The following is a 24,564-nucleotide window of genomic DNA, read 5'->3' as shown; positions in this document are numbered from 1 at the left end:
GGTATATGTATATATATATATATATATATATATATATATATATATATATATATATACATACATGTGTGTAAATTTCACGATGAATAAGCCAAAAGAAACAGCCCAAAATGACTTGGAAAGACATCTGCTTCCATTAACTTACGTTAAAACTACAGTAAGTTTTATTCTTTCTCCTGTAAAGTTACCAGATACGGAGATACAAGGTTTTGTTCCAACAACAAGGATTTGTATATATATATATATATATATATATATATATATATATACATATATATATATATATATATATATGTATATATATGTATATATATATATATATACAGTACTGTGCGAAAGTCTTAGGCAACCAAGACACATTTTCATATTTTCAGTATGTGTTTATTTGCTGAGAAACATGCTAATATTTGAATAAACAAAATTTATAGAATATAATTCATAATTATATATGTATAGTGATTTTATGGATGTTTGTTTGTTTAACCATTTTCTAACCTCTCCTCAAAGAAGCCCAGTATTACATGTAGTTAAAAAGCAGCTCCTGGTTTGACAAATCAGAGCTTCAGCAAATTGTGCTCATGATGTAATTGATGATATTAACAAGTCTTTGTGGTGGCTCTGAAGGTGTCAAGGAAAAATTGGACCCAAGAAATTCTTGTTACTTTTGGTTGTTTTTAAGTTTATTTGAATTATGAATATGATTTTGAATTTGAGGGCGGTACGGTGGTGTGGTGGGTAGCGCTGTCGCCTCACAGCAAGGAGGGCCTGGGTTCAATTCCCCGGCTGGGCGACCAGGGTCCTCTCTGTGTGGAGTTTGCATGTTCTCCCCGTGTCTGCGTGGGTTTCCTCCGGGTTCTCCGGTTTCCTCCCACAGTCCAAAGACATGCAGTCAGGCCAATTGGACATGCTAAATTGCCCCTTGGTGTGAATGTGTGAGTGACTGTCTGTGTCTGTCTGTCTGCCCTGTGATGGACTGGCGACCTGTCCAGGGTGTATCCTGCCTTCCGCCCGAAGACTGCTGGGATAGGCTCCAGCACCACCCCGCGACCCTGACGGAGAAGCGGTTTAGAAAATGGATGGATGGATGGATTTTGAATTTGAATTATGACACATATATATGTAATATGTTATCTCTTTGCCTTCTGCTTGTGGAAGAACTTATGCAAATAAGCAAATGAGGGACCAATCAGACTGTTCTCAACCAAATCCTCTCTTTTGAGTGTGGAAATGAAAGTGAAAGCTGTTGAGTTTGATCCCTGTGTCTGAAACAGGCACCAGACGACGACACCGGTAAGATGTGATGTCTTCGTGTTTGTTCTCTAACAGTCATTTTCTCGCAGTTTCCGTCTTGTGCGGTGTTCTGATTGAGCGATGGTTAAGGGTAATGGGGCTGAATATAGGACTGCCAGCTGTAATGATGGTGGGAGTTCACGGTCACATTTTACGTCTAACTTGAAACGATCTCCCAACCAAATTAGAACCCTCAGAATGTTTTTTTCTACTGCGACCTTTCTAACTTTGTGATGGAAGAAATGAGGATCTTTTGTGCTTTCATCAATGATGAATCGGTCCTAGAGCAGCTCCGCTTCTATGTATATAGGGCATGTCTGCATAGAGGTCTCAGGCCGCGGACGAAGGCGTTACGTGACAGAGCCTGTGAGCGGTTTGTAAAGAGGCGCGCCATGAATCAAAGTTGGACGAATGTGAGGAGCTTTGTTTGGAAGAAGTGCTGAGCACTTTGACAGACACACCAATAGTTCAGTGTGAAAAGCGTATTTCTCAAAGAAACAATGAAAACCTCCTAAATGTAAGACGTTCAATCTATTATTAGTAGTAAGCGCCAAAACATACAGGCTCAGTTTGTAGGCTTTGTTTTTGACGGCTTCTGCTTCGATTTATCCCGTTCCACCTTAAATGATAAGAGCATTGAGGACTGGCATGTCGCCATAGTTAGAACTGTAATGAGATCGTTTTCCACCAGTCATAGCGTCACCTGCATTAGTGGAGTTTCTGCGACAGGCCACACGAAGCCGCAGAAAGTTTGCGGGCTTGTAAGCGCGCAAAGGCGCTTCTGGCTTCGCGCAACCCTGTTTCGCAAGAAGTGTTGAGATGTATGTATATATACACAACACTGTGCGAACGTCTTAGGCACCCAAGACACAGTTTCAAAATCTATTTATTTGTGTAGTTTGTGTTTACTTACTGAGAAAAGTGTTAATATTTGAATTTAAAAAAATTATGGAATATGAATTCATAATGATTTTATATATATATATATATATATATATATATATATATATATATATATATATATATATATATATATATATATATAATAGTGATTTTATAGACGTTAGTGTGTTTCTTTAATATTGTAAAACCATTTCCAAACCTCGAGGAGAGCTTTGGAAATGGTTTTACAATATTATATGTAGTTAAAAAGCAACTCCTGGTTTGACCAATCAGAGCTTCAGTAAATTGCCTTAAGGCGGAGTGGTGTGTGGCATTGGTGAGGCTCAAAAACATCATAAAGAAAAAGAAGGAAAAAAGGAGTGAAAACACAATTTGTAACAGAAGATGAAAAAATGTCTCAAAAACATATGTTTCCCAAACTCTGCCGTTATTGCAGTTCTCTACTCAGTTCCCTCTCTTCAAATCAGTCTCATGTCTCTCTCAATCGTTCTGCTTACACAGAAACATTTTATCTGTAGTTTATAAATACCAGCCTCTTCATTAAGTACATACACTTGTATTTCCACTCATTGTCCATTTTATCAGCTCTACTTAGCATATTGGAGCACTTTGTGGTTCTACAGGTACAGACTGTCCTCCATCTGTTTCTCTGCATACTTTGTAAGCAGCCATTTACACTATTAGGACCACCACAGAGGAGATTAAGATTAAGTTACCATTTTTAGTCCCACAAATGGGGAAATTTCACCTCCACATTTAACCCATCTGTGAAGTGAAACACCACATACACACACTAGTAAGCGCACACACACACACACACACACACACACACTAGGAGGCAGTGAGCACACCCCAGAGCGGTGGGCAGCCCTATCCACGGCTCCCGGGGAGCAATTGGGGGTTAGGTGTCTTACTCAAGGACACCTCAGTCATGGACTGTCATCACTGGAGATTGAACCGGTGACCACCCTAACCTCCAGCCCATGACTGAGATATTTAGTGGTGGGTCGTTCTCAGCACTGTGGTGGTGGCGTGTGTTCAGGGATCAGACACAGCAGTGCTGCTGGAGATTTTTAACACCATGTCCACTCACTTTCCACTTCCACTAGCTCATAAGCGGCTGCACAGTTTTCATGTTGGCCAACCTCTATTCTTTCGTCAGTGTTCACAGGATGGTGCCCACAGGATGCTGCTGGCTGGATATTTTTGGTTGGTGGATTGTTCTGAGCAGCAGATCTTTCTCTGTCTGTCTCTTTCTCTTTCTCTCTCTTTTGAGGAGTAGGTGAAGGTATGGGACAACGCCCCAGAAGACTGACGTTTATTAAAGTGCAACTATTTAAATATGTACATATTTGGGAGAGAACTGAGGTTTCATACAGCATGAAGAAGAGGGAGCTTGTACAGAATCAATTGGATTTATGTCTTTTTCTAATAGTTTGTTCATGACTGAATTCATTAAAAGTGCTGAGAATAGCATAAAAGACTGTACATTTAAAAAAAGATGACCAATTACACAACTTACTATTTAGGATGTAAAAAGTTATTTATCAATATAATGCCCTTTTACACCCTGCACAGAACTGCTGAAAGAACTATACTAACACTACAAGCTGCAGAAGAACTGGACTGAAGACCTGGAGAGGGTTACAATAAAGCAATGTCATTGTCTTTGTGTCAGCAGAGGGAGCTAAAGTCATTTATACTTGACTAACAATCTTTAGTTGAACACCTTAGTGTTTTTTTGAACCTTTGTTTCACCAAGATTCACTTTTTTTAATATAATTTTTTATGTTTTGTAAATTGCTTTCTAGGTTAATCTACGAGGAGTTTTCCCAGACAAAGCCAAAGAAAAACAAGCAAACAATCTGGTAATGGTGCAATCAGATATCATTAAGTTTTTTAAAAAATCACTGTGCATAAAAAAGAAATGTTCATTTAAAATGTTCACTTATTTTTTTGTTAGAATTAAAGATGGGTTCGACACAAAGCAAGCACTGGGTACTACTGGCTGCTGGTGCCAAAGGCTGGGATGATTATAGACATCAGGTATGACTACTTTTATTAAAGCTTAAGTCAGTTTTCAAAGTGAGGGCACCACATAGCTCATAATCATAGAGAAGACAAGGCATTTTTTTCTTTTTTATGAACATGCTTTTGTAAATACATGCTACAACCTCATTTCCAAAAAAGTTGGGATGCTGGACAAAATGTAAATACAAATAGTACCCAATATGTAAACCATTTAAATCCTATATTTAATTGAAAATAGTACAAAAACAGCATATCAAATGTTGCAAGCAAGAAATGTTATTGTTTTTTAAAATAATAATGCCAATTTTGAATTTGAAGCCAACAAAAAGAAAAGTTGGGATGGGGGCATTTCCACTTTCATCACCTCTTAACAACACTCTGTAAGCATTTGACAGCAGAGGAGACCAATTGCTGCAGTTATGAACGTGAATGTTTTCCTGTTCTTGCTTGATGTAGGATTGTAGCTGCTCAACAGTTCGGGGTCTGCTTTGTCATATTTTTCACTCAATAATGTGCCAGATGTTTTCAGTGCTGACAGGTCTGGACTGCAGACAGGCCAGTTTAACCCCCAGACTCTTTTACTGTAGAACTAAGCTGTTGCAATACATTAAGTCTTGCGGAAATAAGCAAGGCCTTCCCTGCAAAAGACATAAGATAAAAATTCTCAGTTTCAACATTTGATATTTTGTCCTTCTACTATTTTTCATTAATCATAATAAAGGTTTAAATGATTTGCATCTTTGCTTTCTGTTTTTATTGACATTTTGCACAGCGTCCCAATTTATTTGGAAACAGGGTTCTAATTCCAAATATGATTTCTGCAACATGTTCCAAAAATATGAGGTGAAATACTGCAATGTAGACAACATTGGGGCAGGATGCAAGTGCGAGTTGCTTTTATTAAAACACAATTCAGAGATCACAAATACAGGGGCAGAGGTTAATAGGGCAGATAAATCCAGTACAAGGCAAAAAAAGCAAACAAGAAACAAAACCAACAACGAGGGGAACCACGCAACAGGATATAAAGACACACAATGCAAGACAAAGGGACTGAGCAAACATAGGGGTAGAAATGCTAACAGAAAACGAGAAACACTTGAGACACTTGAGGGCGGGGCTGGGAGACAAAGAACAGGTGTAGACAGGGCAGGAGCCAACATGACAACAAAAGCACATGGCAGATACACAAAAACACACAGCACTAGGAAACCAAGAAAAAGGCAAACAGAAGGACCAGGACAAAGAGTCAATGAATGTTATAAATAAATACTTGTTCTTTTTGAGCAATGTTGTTGACTATTTGATGCATTTTTAGGCAAAATGGCAAGTTTCAGCCCATCATTAAAGGACTAGGTTTTTCCAGCATGCTCACTTATACCTAAGCATGATTACATCACTTCTTTTAAAATGGTTTTTGAGCATTAAACAACATTTCTAGTTATTCCTAGATTGCCCTCTCCCAACTTATTTAGAATGGGTTGCAGGCATCATTTTCTGAATTTGTATTAAATCTGCATTTCACACACTGTAGCACCGATTTTGGAATTGGCTTTTGCAAAACATATTTTTCTTTATCTTTTCTTTAGGCTTGTGTCTGCCATGCCTATCAAGTGGCTCGCCGCAACGGCATTCCAGATGAGCAGATTGTGGTTATGATGTATGATGATATAGCTTACAATCAGGAGTGAGTTTATGATCTTTTACATAATCTGTTGTTTATAGTGCTGCTATATTATCTGAAATTATATTTGTGAAATTGATACCAGGAGCAGAAAGACTCCAGCTTTTCTTTTTCTCAACAGAAACAGATATCAAGGACAGATCATCAATGTGCCCAATGGACCTAATGTTTACCAAGGAGTTCCAAAAGACTACACTGGAGACGTATGTGTTCTATCAAATTTCCATTATACCACTACATTCTACAGGCCTGATTTTACTGATGATTCCCTGATTAGCTGATTGCTAAGCTCTTTATAAACTGGAACTAGGAGAATCAGCATCTGCAAGACCTTGGCATTGGAAACGTATGGTTTAACATACATTTCCAATGCTAATGTCTTTATATGTGTGGTTGGTATAGCGTAGTGGGTAACATATCTGTCTGGTAGGCTGGGGTACAATCCCTGCCTGGGTAAGCACCCTACACTATACCAAAACAATACATTTGCCTACCTGCATAAATATGATCAAACCTGATCTGGATAAGAGCGTCTGCCAAATGCTGTAAATGTAAATTATGAGAAAGTGTTTCTTATGGCAATAGTGTATGAAGGGTTTTCAGAACGCATTTTTTCATGACATATATTGTTGTGAGTGTGCTTCACACATACAAGAAATATCAGTGTATGATTTATACCACCTTTATTAGAGAAATAAAAATGTTTTCCATTAACATCAGCTGTTATTCATTTAATCATACTACATTCAAAACTGATGAAAATGGATACACAGCATTTTGGAAAGAAACTCATATATTGACACCACATTTCAGACTTTTAACTGACTTGTATTTTAGACTAAAATTCTTTTGATTTGAGTGACCTTAGGCCTTAAACATCAATGCAACTTTATCAATGAAACTTTATCAAATGTTTCAGTAGTGACTGTTTCAGTAATAACAATTTTGTGCAAAACTCAAAAACCAGCACATGACTAGCAAACACAGCTTTGAACAGTTCTGCACGCATAAAATCATAATATGTTTCATTAAACCACAAAACAACTGCTTAAGTGCAGAATGTATGTGTTTTGGTAGTGACAATGCAGGGATGGTGTCTCACTTTCAGCTCTAAAATGCACACGTGTGGCTAAAATATATGTCTAACACTCTGTTTTGTATTTAAAAAGTTAAACTCATGATAAATCGAAATCTTACAACTTCAGAAATCAAAAAAATAGTATAAGTTGAAATTCGGGGGTTAGAGATTGGGACAGTCACTTCCTAATAAACAGAAAATTATGATTTTGTATATATTTAGCTAATTATAATCTGAGTTAACGTATTAAATAGAATATAGCACAATCCCTACAATCCCTCTGCATTTCTATTTGTACATATATTTTTTACAGGATGTTTCAGCCAAAAACTTTCTGGCCATCCTTCGTGGAGATGAAGCAGGTGTTGATAAACAGACCAGAGGACCAAAAAGGGTCTTAAATAGGTCATTTTTACATCAATGTTGAATAAAGCCATTTAAAACAAATCAACTGATTCAAAATCTGCTGGTCAAATTGATGGACTGTTCCACTTTCTTCCTCAACAGTGGTCAAAATGACACAGTTTTCGTCTATCTGTCTGGCCATGGAGGACCAGGACTGTTTGCCTTTCCTACGGAAGACGTAAGTTTTTGTTCTAAATTTATTCTGCTTTCTTATGCAAAGAGGTCATAAAATTAAAAAGCATTCTGCAAAAGTAAAAGAAAAAGAAAAAAACAAACTTCAGTCGATGAGTTCTTTTTTCAAAGGAAGGAAAAGGTCCTCTCTTTATTAAGCTTCAGGTGACAAGATAGTTCCTGGTCATCCATCCATCCATCCATCCATTATCTTCCGCTTGTCCGGGGTTCGGGTCGCGGGGGCAGCATCCTAAGCAATGAAGCCCAGACCTCCCTTTCCCCAGCCACTTCCACCAGCTCTCCAAGGGGGATTCCGAGGCGCTCCCAGGCCAGCTGGGCGATATAGTCGCGCCAGCGTGTCCTGGGTCTTCCCCGGGGTCTCCTCCCAGGTGGACTTGCCTGTGACACCTCCCGAGGGAGGCGTCCAGGAGGCATCCTAACCAGATGCCCGAACCACCTCAGCTGGCTCCTCTCGACGTGAAGAAGCAGCGGCTCTACTCCGAGTCCCTCCCGGATGACTGAACTTCTCACCCTATCTCTAAGGGAGAGTCCAGACACCCTGCGGAGGAAACTCATTTCGGCCGCTTGTATTCGCGATCTTATTCTTTCGGTCATTACCCAAAGCTCATGACCATAGGTGAGGGTGGGAACGTAGATCGACCGGTAAATCGAGAGCCTTGCCTTATGGCTCAGCTCTTTCTTTACCACAACAGACCGGTAAAGAGCCCGCATCACTGCTGACCCAGCACCAATCCGCCTGTCAATCTCCCGCTCCCTTGTACCATCACTCGTGAACAAGACCCCGAGATACTTGAACTCCTCCACTTGAGGCAAGAGCCTATCCCCGACCCAGACAGGGCTCTCCACCCTTTTCCGCCTGAGAACCATGGTCTCGGATTTAGAGGTACTGATTCTCATCCCAGCCGCTTCACACTCGGCTGCAAACCGATCCAGCGAAAGCTGAAGTTCGCGGCCTGATTTCCCCAATAGGACCACATCATCTGCAAACAGCAGTCATGTGACCCTGAGGTCTCCAAACCGGACACCCTCCATCCCTTGACTGCGCCTAGAAATTCTATCCATAAAAATGATGAATAGAATCGGTGACAAAGGGCAGCCCTGACGGAGTCCAACTCTCACTGGGAATGAGTCTGACTTACTGCCGGCTATGCGAACCAAACTCCAGCTTTGTTTGTACAGGGCCTGAATGGCTCGTAGCAAAGAGCCATGTACCCCGTACTCCCGAAGCACCTCCCACAGAATACCCCGGGGAACACAGTCGAATGCCTTCTCCAGATCCACAAAGCACATGTGGACTGGTTGGGCAAACTCCCATGAACCCTCCAGAATCCTGGAGAGGGTGAAGAGTTGGTCCAGTGTTCCACGACCAGGGCGGAACCCGCACTGTTCCTCCTGGATCCGAGGTTCGACTATAAGCTGGACTCTCTTCTCCAGTACCCCTGCATAGACCTTGCCAGGGAGGCTGAGGAGTGTGATTCCCCTGTAGTTGGAACACACCCTCCGGTCCCCTTTTTTAAAAAGAGGCACCACCACCCCAGTCTGCCAATCCAGTGGCACCACCCCCGATGTCCACGCAATGTTGAAAAGGCGTGTCAGCCAAGACAGCCCCACAACATCCAGAGCCTTGAGGAACTCAGGGCGGATCTCATCCACCCCTGGAGCCTTGCCACCAAGGAGCTTCTTAACTACCTTAGCGACTTCGGCCTCAGTAATGGACAAGCCTATTCCCATGTCCCCAGACTCAGCCTCCTCACTGGAGAACGTGTCGGTGGGATTGAGAAGGTCCTCAAAGTATTCCTTCCACCGCCCAATGACGTCTTCAGTTGAAGTCAGCAGCACACCATCTCCACTATATACAGTGCTAGTGGCACACTGCTTTCCCCTTCTGAGTCGCCTGACGGTTTGCCAGAATCTTTTCGGAGCCGATTTAAAGTCACTTTCCAAGGCCTCACCAAACTCCTCCCATACACGGGTTTTTGCCTTGGCAACAACTGAAGCCGCAGATCGCTTGGCCTGTCGATACCTGCCAGCTGCCTCTGGTGTCCCACAGGCCAACCATGCCCGGTAGGACTCCTTCTTCAGCTTGACGGCATCTCTCACCTGGGGTGTCCACCACCGGGTTCGAGGATTACCGCCCCGACAGACACCAACTACCTTACGGCCACAGCTACAGTCAGCCGCTTCAGCAATGGAGGACCGGAACATGGCCCATTCTGAGTCAATGTCCCTCACCTCCCCCGATATCTGGTCAAAGATCTGACGGAGGTGTGAGTTGAAGATCAATCTGACAGGTTCTTCTGCTAGACGTTCCCAGCAAACCCTCACTATGCGTTTGGGCTTGCCTGGTCTGACCGGCATCTTCCCCCACCAACTGATCCAACTCACCACCAGGTGGTGATCAGTTGACAGCTCAGCTCCTCTCTTTACCCGAGTGTCCAAAACACATGGCCGCAAGTCCGATGACACGACTACAAAGTCAATCATTGAACTGCGGCCTAGGGTGTCCTGGTGCCATGTGCACTTATGGACATCCTTGTGTTCAAACATGGTGTTCGTTATGGACAAACTGTGGTTTGCGCAGAAGTCCAAAAACTGAACACCACTCGGGTTCAGATCAGAGAGGCCATTCCTCCCAATCACACCCCTCCAGGTCTCACTGTCATTGCCCACGTGAGCATTGAAGTCCCCCAGTAGGACAATAGAGTCTCCAGGAGGAGCACTTTCAAGCACCCTTCCCAAGGACTCTAAGAAGGCTGGGTACTCTGAACTGCTGTTCGGTGCATAAGCACAGACAACAGTCAGGACCCGTTCCCCAACCCGAAGGTGTAGGGAAGCTACCCTCTCGTCCACTGGAGAAAACCCCAACATACAGGCACCGAGTCGAGGGGCTATGAGAAAGCCCACACCTGCCCGCCGCCTCTCACCATGGGCAACTCCAGAAAAGAATAAAGTCCAGCCCCTCTCAAGGAGATTGGACCCAGAGCCCAAGCTGTGTGTTGAGGTGAGCCCGACTATATCTAGCCGGTATCTCTCAACCTCGCGCACCAACTCAGTCTCCTTCCCCGCCAGTGAGGTAATGTTCCAAGTTCCAAAAGCCAGTTTCAGCAACCGAGGATCAGAACGCCAAGGCCCACGCCTTCGGACACTGCCCGATCCACAACGCACCGAACCCCTACTACTGCCCCTCCCATTGGTGGTGGGTCGATGGGAGGGGGGACTCATGTAACTCCTTCGGGCTGGGCCCGGCCGGGCACCATGAGTAAATGCCCGGCCACCAGACGCTCGCTGGCGAGCCCCTCCCCCAGGCCTGGCTCCAGGGTGGGGCCCCAGTAACCCTGTTCCGGGCAGGGTACACAAGTCCTGTTTTTGTGTCTTCATAGGGGTTATTATGGATCACACTTTGTCTGACCTGTCACCTAGGACCAGTTTGCCATGGGAGACCCTACCAGGAGCTTTTGCTCCAGACAACATAGCTCCTAAGATCATTCAAGCACGCAAACCCCTCCACCACGATAAGGTGGTGATCCAAGGAGAGGTAGTTCCTGGTCAACCACAATGCAAAGATCATCACAAAGCATCCTTTTTTTATTTCCGATTTTGGGGTGAGCTCTTCACCCCTCCCTTGTTTATGTGTCCCTGAATCACCTTTTGGTTCCCATTACGTCCTGGTTTACCAAGTCTTTTGAAAACCCTTATTTCCCACCACTCTTAAGATATATTTTTTATATAATTTTCTCATCCTTTCTGTATCAAGTCATTCTGACCTCCTCAAGGCCTTAGTTGGACACTTTCCTCATTAATTTAGCTCACAGACCAGTTTTTTGCCAGTCCTTATCTAGTCTTCTCATTAACAGCTAGCTTGTTGTCATATTTTTACTGTGCAAGCAGTTTCTCAGGCCTCCTGAACTTCCAGGTGCTTTTATGCCATAAAAACCCTTTTATGTAATGCACTGCCTGTGCCTGGCTCAGAAGTTCATTCTGTCCCATGAATGCAAATGCTAGGCCTGTTTTCTAAATGAAGAGATCTGTCTGTCTCAACTGTATTACTATAATTTCTAAGTGGATGACTGTTACAAAACCTTAATTAAACTGTGATTCAAGGACATATTTCATCAGAATTTCTGACAGTTTTTATAGTTATTTGATACTTTTACTAAAGATCAGTATCAGATATGTTTTATTGCATTTCAGCTTCATGCATTTGATCTTGTTGACACTGTAAAGAAGATGTCGACACGCCAACAGTTCTCGAAGGTCAGTAATCAACTCCTGCAATGTTTTGTACTTTTTACTGATTTCTGAAAAAAATTTCATTCACACTGTCATATGCAACATTGCAGATGGTGATTTATGTAGAAAGCTGTTTTTCTGGATCAATGATTCATCATCTCCCAAAAAATGCACAAGGCAAGTTTTATCTTAGACTGGAACTACTGAAAACGCTTTATTTTGTTATTAATTTATATATTTCTTTATTTATTTGCTTGTTTGTTTATTTATTTGTATTTAGAGGACGGTTCATGAAAATTGCTTTTGATTTAAGCTTTTAAGGCTTTCATCCCTTTTCATTCTAGTTTATGGGGTGTCTGCTGCCACTCCTGATGAGCCCTCCTATGCCTGTTTCTTTGATGAAGACAGATGTACATGTCTCTCTAATGAATTTTCTTCGCAATGGTTGTTGCACCTCAAAATGGTCAGTTGTCATTTTTTGCTTGACCCCTATTCAAATAGACAATCAGGACATTTGTTTCAGTGAAAGCATTGCATGTTTTCAAAAGCTCCATTTCTATTTCCTTTTGAAACAGCATGATCTTAACTGCACAACCTTCCAGAATCAGTTTGATTATTTGAAGACGAACGTCAGATTATCCACTCCTTGTCAATATGGCAACAATGTAAGTCCAAAGTTTACAATGAAATGTAATTCATATTCTCCAATATGTAAATGTTCCCACTATTGAAAAATGTTCTTTCACTGAATAAAATGTATGCAAAGGTTTTTATACATGCCAACATAACTTAAAGCATAGCTTTGTTTCCTTTTTCCACACTTTCCCCCCAGGAGCTTAGTAGACTGTTCATTAGCAACATTTTGGGTTGTCCTGACTCCAGAACTCTGGCAGCATCCATTAGCAGAGCTGAAAGAGTCAGTCCTACTCACCTTACCCCATCCCATAATGTTACACTGATAATTAAAGAGAACAGAATTCGGAGAGAAAAGGACCTGGACAAAAAGAGAGCTCTGCAGAGAGATTACCACAAGCTTCTGCAGGTAAGGACTGACTCCAATCCCACTGAACTGATCTTTTATTAATTTATCAAACAGAAAATTTAGGAAACTCACAGATCAGAAAAAAAACTGTATAGTGTGCAGTACCTATAAAAAGAAATAGAATGCAAGCGATTTTTGTGTGGTCATTCACAAACTCAGTTTCACTGCTGTAACTGATTCACATGCATATCAATAATTTTCTCAGACAAGAAGCAGGTTTGAAAAGGCTGTGAGCGACATTGCTAAGCACTCATGCCCCAGACGAGGCCCCAGGGCACTGTCAGAGAGACGTTCACTGACTCGACTGGAAGATATGAAAAAAGTTGCAGAGCATTTCAGATTGACCTTCAGTGAGTGGCACGAGGAGCAGGTGAGCTGTGGCTTTCTCATGTTTTTCATATCAGTAAATGTAACTTCAGCTTTATGATATTACATACAAATCATTTAGAGCTAGAATTATTTAAGCCTTCATGCAAAACATGGTAATAGACATAATGAATCTTTCACTTCTCTTTTTAGGATGATTGCTGTGTTCTGCAGCATATGCATATTTTTGTAAGCCTCATTGAGTCCGGAGTGGATGTTGCCAGGTAAGTCAGGAAAACCCATATAAAATTGAGAAGAGAAGTGAAATGGGAAATACTAAAAACATGACCTGAAGTTGTGTCAGAATTTTTCAGTCTGTACTTTTATATTGATCATGCAGACATCAATCCTTATTTCTGTGTTTAACTAGTCTTGAATGACGTGTTTTTGATGTGTTTTTGCAGGATCAAAGCAGCTATAACTCATGTGCGTCTGCATTCCTGAACTGTGATCAGTTTCTGCTTCACTGTATGCTAGCAAACATCAATGAATGTGATGATAATGATGACAGTGGTGATCACATGTTGCAGATATTACTTAAATACTTTTGTCAGAAGTGATATTTTCAGAATAGTTAACATATGGTAAATGGTAATATAATAACCAGAGGCTTGCTGGCCAAATTTAAACACTTTCTTTACAAAATGCTGTAACTCCTACAAAACAACAAGCAGGGGCAACAAAAGCAGCTCCTTCCATCAAACATTACAATAATGAATAATTTCTGTCAGCCAATCACTAAAGACAATCTACAGGTCTCAGTTTGAGCCTGTGTTGCCTTTATTCATTTTGTACAAAGTACAAAATTCTCCTTTGAAAACTGTTCACACAGTTAACACAACACCACTCTGTTTCGACCAAAACATGAAATTATTTTTTAATGCTTGAAAACAGCATGCTTTCAGTGAAATCAATTTCCAAAGCCTAAAATTCTAATAAAAAGTGTGTAAAATAGATTGTGTGCATTTAGACATAATCAGAAACATAAAACACATTAAAAATGCCCCCCTACTTTCAGTGGAACAGATGCTCAGTGTAAATGCTGCCTTTCTGTAGAGTGTTGACCTGTACCTGACCACAAGCATTACAGTGCATGAATGAGTGATGAATAAACTTGAAACTTAAATTCCCTTTGAGTTCCATTGAGATATTCCTCTCTGAAATCAGCTCTCCAGTATTCATACTCAATAGCAGAGGAGTAAGACTTTGGGTGAAATTTCTTCTTCTTCTTCTTGGATTTCTCTTGTAATACCTGAATAATACATGTTCATTGTTTGCTCAAGGCTCTTGAGTTAGTTTCTGTTTTCCACACTTTGCTAGTGTAATAGTTGTTCTAAGATTAGTTTACTAAAGCCTTTAATTCTAGGAAATGTGATTCACAAGTTCTAATGATGTTGCAAAAGAGATGTATAGGCAACATGACACTAAAGTTCAAATTCCCTAAGACACAATAGTTTTGTGTGGGTCTGGTATGGGTTTCATGTAGTTTTATGTCAGCCTGGTACAATCAGGTAAACTATATTTTTATAGAAAAATACTACAAAGACATGCCAAAAGTTGAAACTGAGAAGTTTTATTGATTTTTGAAAAATATATGCCCATTTTGAATTTGATCCCAACAATTAATTCGAAAAAAGTTGGGATGGGGGCATGTTTACCACTGTGCTTCATCACCTCTTCTTTTAACACTCTGTAAGTGTTTGGGAGCTGAGGAGGAACAAGTGCTGTTGTTTTGAAAGCGTTTTCCTGTTCTTGTTTGATAGAGGATTTCAGCTGCTCAATAGTTCAGGGTCTCATGTACCGTATCTTTCATTACATAATGCACTAAATGTTATCAGTGGTTGACAGGTCTGGACTGCAGGCAGGCCAGCTTAGCACCCAGACTATTTAACATGGAGCCATGCTGTTGTAATACCATCACGAATACTGGCTCTTTAAATGTGCACTGATAACAAGCTAAGTGGTCTTTAGCCTGGAGGACACAGTATCTATGATTTCCAAAAAGAATTTCACATGTTGATTCACTGGACCACAGAACACTTTTCCACTTCCCCTCAGTCCATTTTAAATGAGCGCCAGCCCAGAGAAGGTGGCGGTGTGTCTGGATCTTGTCTATGTACAGTTTCGTCTTTGCATTTTAGTGTTTTAATTTGTATTTGTAGATGCATTGACAAAACTGTTTTCATAGGCAGTGTTTTTCAGAGCCCATGCAGTGATTTCCACGACAGAATCATGTCTGTTTATAATGCAGTGCCGCATGAAGGCCCAAAGATCACAGGCAGTAAATACTGGTTTTTGGCCATGTCCCTTGCATACAGAGATTTCTCCAGATTCTCTGAATCTTTTAATGACATTTTGTATCATAGATGATGAAAAGGAAAAGTTCTCTTTATCGCTTTATGTTGAGAAACATTATTCTTGAATTGTTGCACTATTTGCTTGCACAGTCTTTCACAGAATGTTGAACCCCTCCATTTCTTTATTTCTTAAAGACTCAGACTTTTTATACCTAATCATGTTACTAACCTGTTACTAATTAACCACTAGATGTTTTTTAGCATTGCACAACTTTACCAGCCTTTTGTTGCCCCTGTCCCAACTTTTTGAAACATGTTGAGGCATTAAATTCAAACAGGGCATATATATTTTTTTAAATAATACGATCAGTTTCAAAATCTGATTTGTTGTCTTTGCACTATTTTCAATTAAATATAAGGTTTAAATCATTGCATTTAGTTTTTATTTACATTTTGCACAGTGTCCTAACTTTTTGGAAATGGGGCTGTACTTGATGATTTTGTACATGAGATCATTTTGTGATTTTATTTTTTTTTGCTCCCAAAATTTGGACTTTTCATACTTGATGAACAATTTCTTTCATTCAGTTCAATTGAAATTTATTAATGGGTATCTTCACAAAGTGGACAAAGTGCATGAAGGTTTTCCTACAAAGAGAGCAGCTACTTTGCAGGTGTAATGCCGGGGAGCAAGGAGACAGACACATATGCTGAGATAAGCAAGATTTATTATGGACAAATCCAGGGTCATGGTCAAGACAGTCCAGGTTCATGTAGCCAACACAGATAGATTTGGGTACAGACATGATGCAGTAAACACAGACTGAAATCTACAACAGAGAAACAGACCAAACAAATCAAACAGCACGACCATACAACCAAACAACAAACAGTATAAAGAGAACAAGCTTCCAAACATCAAACATTACAAAGACCGACAGAGACCAAGGCAAACACAGGGCTTAAATACACGAGGGCTAACAAGGGATCACAAGACACAGGTGGAAGCACAGGTGGGGACAATCAGGGGTGGAGTAACTAAACAAGGGGCTGGACTAAAAACCAAAACAAAAACACATGGGCTAAACCAAAACACAACACATGGACAGGACTGGGAGGGGCCAATCGTGACAGCAGGAAGAATTTTGCTGCCACTTTAGCTTTCCTAAAGATCGCCTGCATGAGCCAGAAGACTATGTTACTGATGTTATGTGGAGAAAAAAGACAAAAAAAGATCTTTATAGCTTAAATGAGTAATATTGTGTTCAGCAAAGAAGTGAAAACTGCAGTCCAGCATAAGAATCTGATTCAAACTGTAGAACACGGTGGTGACAGTATCATGGTTTTGCTGCTATTGGGCCAGGACAGCGTGCCATCATTTGATGAAGCTTTGAATTCTGGACTGCATCAAAAAATTCTACAGGACAATGTTTAGGGCATCCATCTGTGAACTGAACCTCACCAGAAAGTGGATCCTGCAGAAAGGTAATGACTCTAAAATCAAACAGTCTTCCAAAAATTGCTAGTGAATGGCTAGGTTAAAGTCCAGAGCGTAATCCAACAGATATGTCTGGCAAGAACTTAAAGTGTAGCGTTAATGCAATAAAGACCACAAACATAGCAGAGTAGAAGCAATTCTGTAAGGAGGAATATGTCGACTGCTGCCTGACTTACAGTTAACAAAGTAAAAAATGCTGATACATTGCCCATACTGCACTGCACTAAGTGTAATTAAACAGGACTAATTAGAGATATATGTGGGGGTCAATATATGAAAGTCTCATATTGACATAAAGATCCATATTTACTAAAATGAGAGTATGGGGATTTCACACAACTAGAAGAAATGAAAGTGCAGATTGAAATGGCAAAGGTTTTTTTCTAATAGTCTGTTCATGACTGACTGTCATGCACAATCAAAACTATGATTTTAATTTAACATTCCTTATACTGCACTGCACTAAATGTAAAAAAATAAGACTCATTACCTTTCCATACAAGCGTTTAGTCACCCCTGGCCAAATGACATACTTTATTGACTTTTGAAGTGAAAAGAAATAAACTGTTTTCATGTATTTTCTCTTTGCATTAAATCATACCATTTTTTCAGTACTGGTGATTTCTAAAAAGCATACTGTGACATAATTTATCACTATGATGATAAATTATCACATTTCTCACTCCTACTGCTGCCTTTTGATTGTGCATCAATTCACTTACAGTTTAAGTAAGTGAAGTAAAGAAGCTAAAACAGAATAAATTTCTTCTCTTTCTATTGGGGTGATCTTTGTAAGATTAAAATTAAAAGTAAAGATGCTGATACAGAATAAACTGATGCCCTTTCTGTTGGGGTGCTTTTTGTAAGAGTGAAAATAAAATAAAAGTTATTCAGTCTGTTCTCAATATCTGAAACAGGCAGCAGGCAACAACACCGGTAAGATATAATATATTCGTGTTTGTGATCTGACAGTAATTCTCAGCTCATTATGGTTTCTGTCATAATAATAAGTCATTATAGTTTCAGTCTTGTACAGAGTGATAGTTGAGAGTAATGGAAGGCTTTGGGGTGAATGTGTAATGCAGGACTTCCAGCTGTAATGAATGTGGAAGTTAGGTTTAATCTCACATTCACATTTTATGTGTAACTGAAAACGACCTCCTGACCAAATTAAAGCATTCATAAAGTTTTCTACTACTGCTTCTACCCTTCCAGCTCTCTCTGATTAAAGAAATGTCATTGTTTTTAACAATGATGAATCAACTCAGGAAGCAGCACTTCTGGACTTGGGTGGGGTGCTATGTGTGAATGATGTGTACAAGTAAAAATGATGCTGAGCATCTAACTAAAGATCAATATCTATTAAAGCACAATGATGTCAGAATGTGTGCACTCCTCCACATTTGATGTAGGTGTATTTATACTTGGGAGAGAATGGGGATTTCAAATAACTGGGCTGCAGGAAAACTAAACTGAAGACCTGGAGAGGGTTACAGAAAAACATTCTGGAAATACCACTGTCTTGCCACCAGAGGGAGGTATAGTGATTCATAATCATAGATATACATATGTATATCTATGTTCGTAATAACTCCTGATGAGCCCTCCTATGCCTGTTTCTTTGATGAAGACAGATGTACATTTCTCTCTAATGAATTCACTGCAAATTGGCTATTACACAGCAGAATGGTTAGTTGTGATTTTTGCTTATTAAAGAAAACAGTAAATCTGGAAATGTTTGTTTAAAGGCACTGCATGCTTTCAAAAGATCTTAACAGCACATTTATTTCCTTTTCAAACAATCTAATCTTACCGGAACAACCTTTCAGGATCAGTTTGATTATTTGAATGATTAGGTCTCACAATCCACTCCTTGTTAGTATGGCAAGACTGTAGCTTGTTCATCAGCATCATTTTGGGTTGTCCTGACTCCAGAACTCAGGCAGTGCATGCTAACAAAGCTAAACGTTTCAACCTAATGCAGCTCACAAATCATAATCATGTGATAACTCACAAATCAAGTTTAATTGCTTTATTTTAATCATATGCATGTGATTTTTTATTTTTTCAAGACAATAATTAGGACTGAAAAGGCTGTGCAGGACATTGCTAAGCTTACACACCTTGAACAAGGCCCCAGAGCATTGATCTGGGGATGTCCTGTATCTCATCTGGATGATATGAAAGCTGAGTTTTTCAGAAAGACCCTCAGTGAGGAGCAGGTGAGCTGTGGCTTTCCTATGTTTTTCACATAAGCAAATATAATCTCAGCTTTGTGATATTATTTATAAACGAGGTTCAGTATTTGGATCATCCTTGAATCATACCACTCATGCACAATATGTATAAAAATAAAAGTTTTACTCTCTCTTTTTAGGATGATTGCTGTGTTCTGTCACAAATGCATGTATTTACAAGCCTTATTCACTCTGGAGTGAAGGTTGCCAAGTAAGTCAGGAAAAAATGATATAAAGCTTGACCTAGATAGAAGTATAACCTGAAATAATGCCAGAATGATTCCGTCTTTACTCTTATATTGTGCGTGCTGACAGCAGTCTCTACTGCTGTGTTAAACCAATCTGAAATTATGTGTTTTTGCAGGATTAAAGAGGACATTACTCAATACAGGGATACTGTAAAGCATTGGTCCATCACTGATGGTTCTGATGCTTCCCTGCATCAGTTAGAAAACTGCAAACATCAATGAATGTGAGAGTGATGCTGCTGAAGATGATGATCACATGTTTTTGTCTGTTCAGAAGCGATATGATGTAATAGTTAGCTCATGATAGTAAACAGAGGCTTGCTGGAAAAAATAAAACACTTTCTTTACAAAATCATGTAACTCTCACAAAACACCAAACACAGGCCACAAAATTGACCTTTTACGTCACACATTACAACTTAAAATCAAGTGACTAGATTCTTTCAATTGATCACTAAAGTGGTATAAAGCTATTCCAATTTGCTAGGCATTTATACCAGAGGTACATTTAAATGCTATATATATACTGCGTACTCCTACCCCAAGAAAAAAAACAAAAAACATTAAAGCTTCTCAGGTCAAATACCTACTATCGTACTATCTCTAGTGTCCTGTTTGTTGTTGCCACTTTACACTAATCTCTCCCTTTTAAATGACTGTAGGAAAAAGCAAGAAATGGAAACAAATGTTTTGAATATATTGGGAGAAATGTGTATTGCACTGTGTTGTATTGTCTTGTGTTGTGTTTTATTGTGTTTTATTGTGTTGTATTGTATTGTATTGTATTTATTAGTTTGTTTTATTATAGGGTTTTCAGTAAATTATCCTGAGTGACCATTTTGAGTAGTTCTTGTGGATTAAATAAATACTCACCAGACCCTCAGTAACATGTCAATATGTCAATGATGTAGCAGCAGTGAAAACGTTGATTAGTAGATTATTTGAATTAATTAAAGACCTTAATTTAACTGTGTGAAGAAGATTTATTTATAATCTGCTGAATTCAGTTGTTTTTCACTTTATTTGAAGTGTCCAAATTCATATCTGTATGTGTTAACCTGAGAGGTCACTGAACATCATCCTCAACAGCTGGTTGTAGACATGCTGCTGACAACATTCTGTAACTGGAGCTTAACTGGATTTGGTTTTGATTAAGGTTAGGGTTAGAATTAGGGGCAAGACAAAGGTTAGGATTAGGTTTTGGGTAAAGCTGGGTAAGTTTAGGTTTTGCCATGCCATACAAAGTGTACTTCATGTAACATCAATAAAACATTACTTAATGTAAGCCATGTATCTACAGTACATCTTCAAGATGTTAACCAGAATGTACTCAGATGATTCACTACTGCTACTTCACTTATATGTTGTTGATGTGTTACTGATACTCTGTTAAGAGTTTATTAATCATTTAGGGAGGCAAGTCATGCGAGTGACAGCGGGAGGAGAAGGAGAAGACGGAGGACGAGGACGAAGGTGCAGGCCACGAGAGGCACCAGGGCAAGATCTAGGGTCCCGAGCTCCGCCGCCGGGGCCCACCCCCTTTTCCGCAGCGAGGCCGCTTCACTACACCTTACGTTCGACCCGGGCGGCCGAGCTGCGGAACAGTGCTCTGCCTCCTCTCCACTTGCATCTCTCTTTGCCGTCTTCGGTGAGGTTCGTCGCCTCTGGGAGTTCAGCCCAGACGATGACGGCCACAAGAGCAGGCAGGAAGGTGCCACACACTCAAAATAAAGTGTTACCTTACCTTGAAACATATAGTTATAATATCTCTCATAGTCTGAATGTTTCACAGTTTACACAACTCTTGTGTAAAACGGATTTATATAAGGATAATCTTAGACTAACAATTACCTATTCCTCATTTGATAAATGCTTAACTACAGCCCCTTTTTTCCATGCTTACAGTCATCATGATGAATGATTGCTGATTTAACTATTGCGTGCTCTGTAGTTCACAAGGGAGCCGTAGTTATCACTAAATGTTTTTTGTTCCTTGTTTGACTACAAAACCAAAACAAAGAACACGCGGGCTAAACCAAAACAACACGAACACAAGGACAGGACTGGGAGGGGCCAATCATGACAACAAGCTAATCTTTTGCAAATATGTTAACATCTGTCCTTAACTGTTTTTATTTGCAACAGCAGTAAATAGAAAATGATTGTTTGAAATGGAACACAACTGTAAATCAGTGATTAATTTGTAAATTTGTTTCATGTAAACTCTAATTTTGACCCAGTTCAGAAAAACTTTTGCTTATTAATATCTACTTAGACTTGGAACAGTCATTACAGAGCACAACTAACTACAGTTTTAATTAACCAGGAATTATACGTGGAGTCCATATGTGTAATATCAACTTGAAAATAAAATCAATATCGAAATGACTGGCATGATGCAAAAATGTCATTGTCCATTTTATCAGCTCCACTTACCATATAGGTGCACTTTGAGGTTCTATGCTTACAGATTGTAGTCCATCTGTTACTCTGCCTGCTTTGTTAGGCCCCTTTTACTCTGTTCTTCACTGTTCAAGACCCCCACAGGATCACAACCGAGCAGGTATCATTTGGGTGGTGGATCATTCACTGCAGTGACAGGTGGTGGTGGTAATGTGTTAGGGTGTGTCACGCTGGTACAATTGGATCAGTGCTGCTGATATGAGGGTATACAGTATGGGAATTTTCTGTTTAATCCATTTTCAAGGGCTTAAAGGTTATTGGACAATTGGCTACTCAGCTGTTCCATTGTTGAATGTATCATTCCGTCATTATTTCACTTACAAGTAAACATGTACGAGTTGATTGAGTTTAAATTTGGCATTTGCTGCTGGAATCTATTGCTGTTAATTTTCCAAATGTAGTTTTATCCTTTTAGCCATCATTTGGCTAAAAAATCAAAACAAACCCAACAGAGAGACAGCAAAAACCATTTAAAACAACTTGTTGATTACGGAAGAATTCTTTCCCTTTTGAACAGCTGGCCAGATCAAGAACAGGGGGCAATCATGGGCTGGAGGTTAGGGAACTGGCCCTGTGACCGGAAGGTTGCCGGTTCGATCCCCAGTAGGAGGTATGTCCATGTCGCAGTCATCAATGAAGTAGGCATATATGTGTCACACTCAACAATCGGGAAAAGACTTCATCAGAGTAAATACAGAAGGTTTAACACATGATGTAAACCATTAGTAAACATCGTCAGCCTCATAAGCACACCACCATATCTCCCGAACCTAATTTGCCTAAATTTACCTAAAAGAACCCCAAATTAAAGGTGAAAGTCTACACTTTGAGCTCTTGTTCATTATTTAATTTCACCTCCAATGAATGTGCTGTGCACACAGCTAAAATAACAATAACTTTATCCAAATATTTATGCACCTGTCTGTAAGTGTGGCTCAGATGTTACATATACTCATTTGAAATACCAGTAGTATTACAATGATTAATGTGATGCAAATATATTTTTGCACAAATCAATGTATTTTAATATGATTAAACTAGTAAAATCTACCACAATGTTTTGATGACGATTGTATCCAGAAAAGATTAACATACCTTTTGTAAAGAAATATTTTTGTATAACATTCCATCAGTTTTTTATTTCCTACCCTCTTACCATCCTGAATTTTACAGGCTCATGTTGATTTGCTTGATTTTTAGGCTGGAAGTTTCTTAAAACTGTCTGGACTTACTGGCCTTTTCTGCTCTTGGCTTTGATGTTTATAACTGTCTTTATCAGCGCTCTTTGGCACAACTCTCAGAAAAATAAAAGTAAGATGTGCTCAGTGTCTCTTTGTGCCCCTTCAGCTTTGAAACGTGTACCTTTGTGGCCTCATATGGTTGCTTAACAAGATATTACCTTAAAGGCCAGAGTATACAGACGGCACAAACACAAGCATGCAAGCGTTTGCAGTTGTCTTTAAATTGTTCAGAACTGACAAGTAAATGAACTAGAGTGAATGAGAAGAGAACAATTTATAATCTTTCAACAAACGTTTGGCACACCAACAAAATGTTTATGTTGGTTCATGTTTGTTTGTGTTTGTCCCATCAATGTACTCTGGCCTTAAGATTGTTTATCTAGAAGACAGAATTCAGTGGAATGAAGAGCTGAAGACCAATGTTCAAACATAAATATAAGGCTGCTGTTGTTCAAAATAAGACTAAGAATGAACTGAGAGAGGAGTAAGATTTTGTATAAAGCTCTAGGTTGTTGTTTTTTTTTTTCATAATTTAGGCTAGGGTAGTAAATAGTTCTAGTAAATAGCTCTAGTTCACCTTAGCTTTATTTTAGGAAATGTGTTTCACAGACCAGAATGGTGTGGTGAAAGAGATGCATATAAGCAGAATGACACTAAAGTCCAATTTCTCCTATAGCACAGTGGTTTTATGTGGGTCAGAAACAGATTTAATCACATTTTCTTCACGCTGGAGGAAGTTAAATATTTTCTAAAAACAGAAAGCTTGTACAGAGTAAATAATGCATGATGAAGTGCATGTAAAGTAGAACTGCAGCTTTACACAGGAACTTCTCTGCACCGCACCTCTCTGCCACCTAGTTATAAACTAACAGTGATGTTTCTTATATTTAAATGTCACAAATATTATTCAAATATCACAAAAATCAAAAAACAAGTATCACAAAAAGATACCTTTACAAGAGAGGGCAAAATGTTTTACTTCTAATGTAAGTTAATGTAAAAACATAGTTTTGGAACATTTCTGTTGGTCCATTCATCATGAAATCATGAAAAAGCAGCTGTTGAAATGATGAATGAAATAAACTTTTTCTTTATCTATGACATGTAAAATGTTTATATCGGAAAAAAATAACGTTGAAAGTAATACAGTAATGTATGAAAAATTCCATAATGCGTTTTGCTGAGCAGCAAGTGAGTGTGTTGTAGTTAAGCAGTAGGTTGTATTAGACTCTGCAAGTATAGGTAGCTTAATGAGCTTCATATAAAGAACTAAAATGATTTTAGTTCAAATTAACTAAAAATCAACTGCATGATTATGTTAAAAATGAGTAATCTAGTATCCATGATACAAAATCTCTATAA

General features: G+C 39.5%; 1 protein-coding gene across 1 annotated transcript; it reads left to right on the top strand.

Moving 5' to 3' along the window:
- The first annotated feature begins 1,195 nt into the window (after nucleotides 1-1,195).
- Nucleotides 1,196-14,321, top strand: LOC108429239 (legumain-like). The gene is made up of 15 exons (XM_017700864.2): nucleotides 1,196-1,287; nucleotides 4,002-4,058; nucleotides 4,154-4,236; nucleotides 5,811-5,908; nucleotides 6,027-6,108; nucleotides 7,297-7,388; nucleotides 7,491-7,566; nucleotides 11,772-11,834; nucleotides 11,921-11,987; nucleotides 12,155-12,273; nucleotides 12,386-12,475; nucleotides 12,643-12,852; nucleotides 13,058-13,222; nucleotides 13,372-13,442; nucleotides 13,623-14,321. The coding sequence occupies exons 3-15, from the start codon at nucleotides 4,162-4,164 to the stop codon at nucleotides 13,660-13,662; spliced, it is 1,248 nt and encodes a 415-aa protein (XP_017556353.1). The 5' UTR covers nucleotides 1,196-1,287; nucleotides 4,002-4,058; nucleotides 4,154-4,161; the 3' UTR covers nucleotides 13,663-14,321.
- The last annotated feature ends 10,243 nt before the right edge of the window (nucleotides 14,322-24,564 follow it).

Source organism: Pygocentrus nattereri, chromosome 13, assembly GCF_015220715.1.
Source record: "Pygocentrus nattereri isolate fPygNat1 chromosome 13, fPygNat1.pri, whole genome shotgun sequence".
Classification (NCBI taxonomy): domain Eukaryota; kingdom Metazoa; phylum Chordata; class Actinopteri; order Characiformes; family Serrasalmidae; genus Pygocentrus; species Pygocentrus nattereri.
The sequence above is the reverse complement of the archived record's forward strand: the minus strand, read 5'-3'. Positions and strand labels throughout refer to the sequence as shown.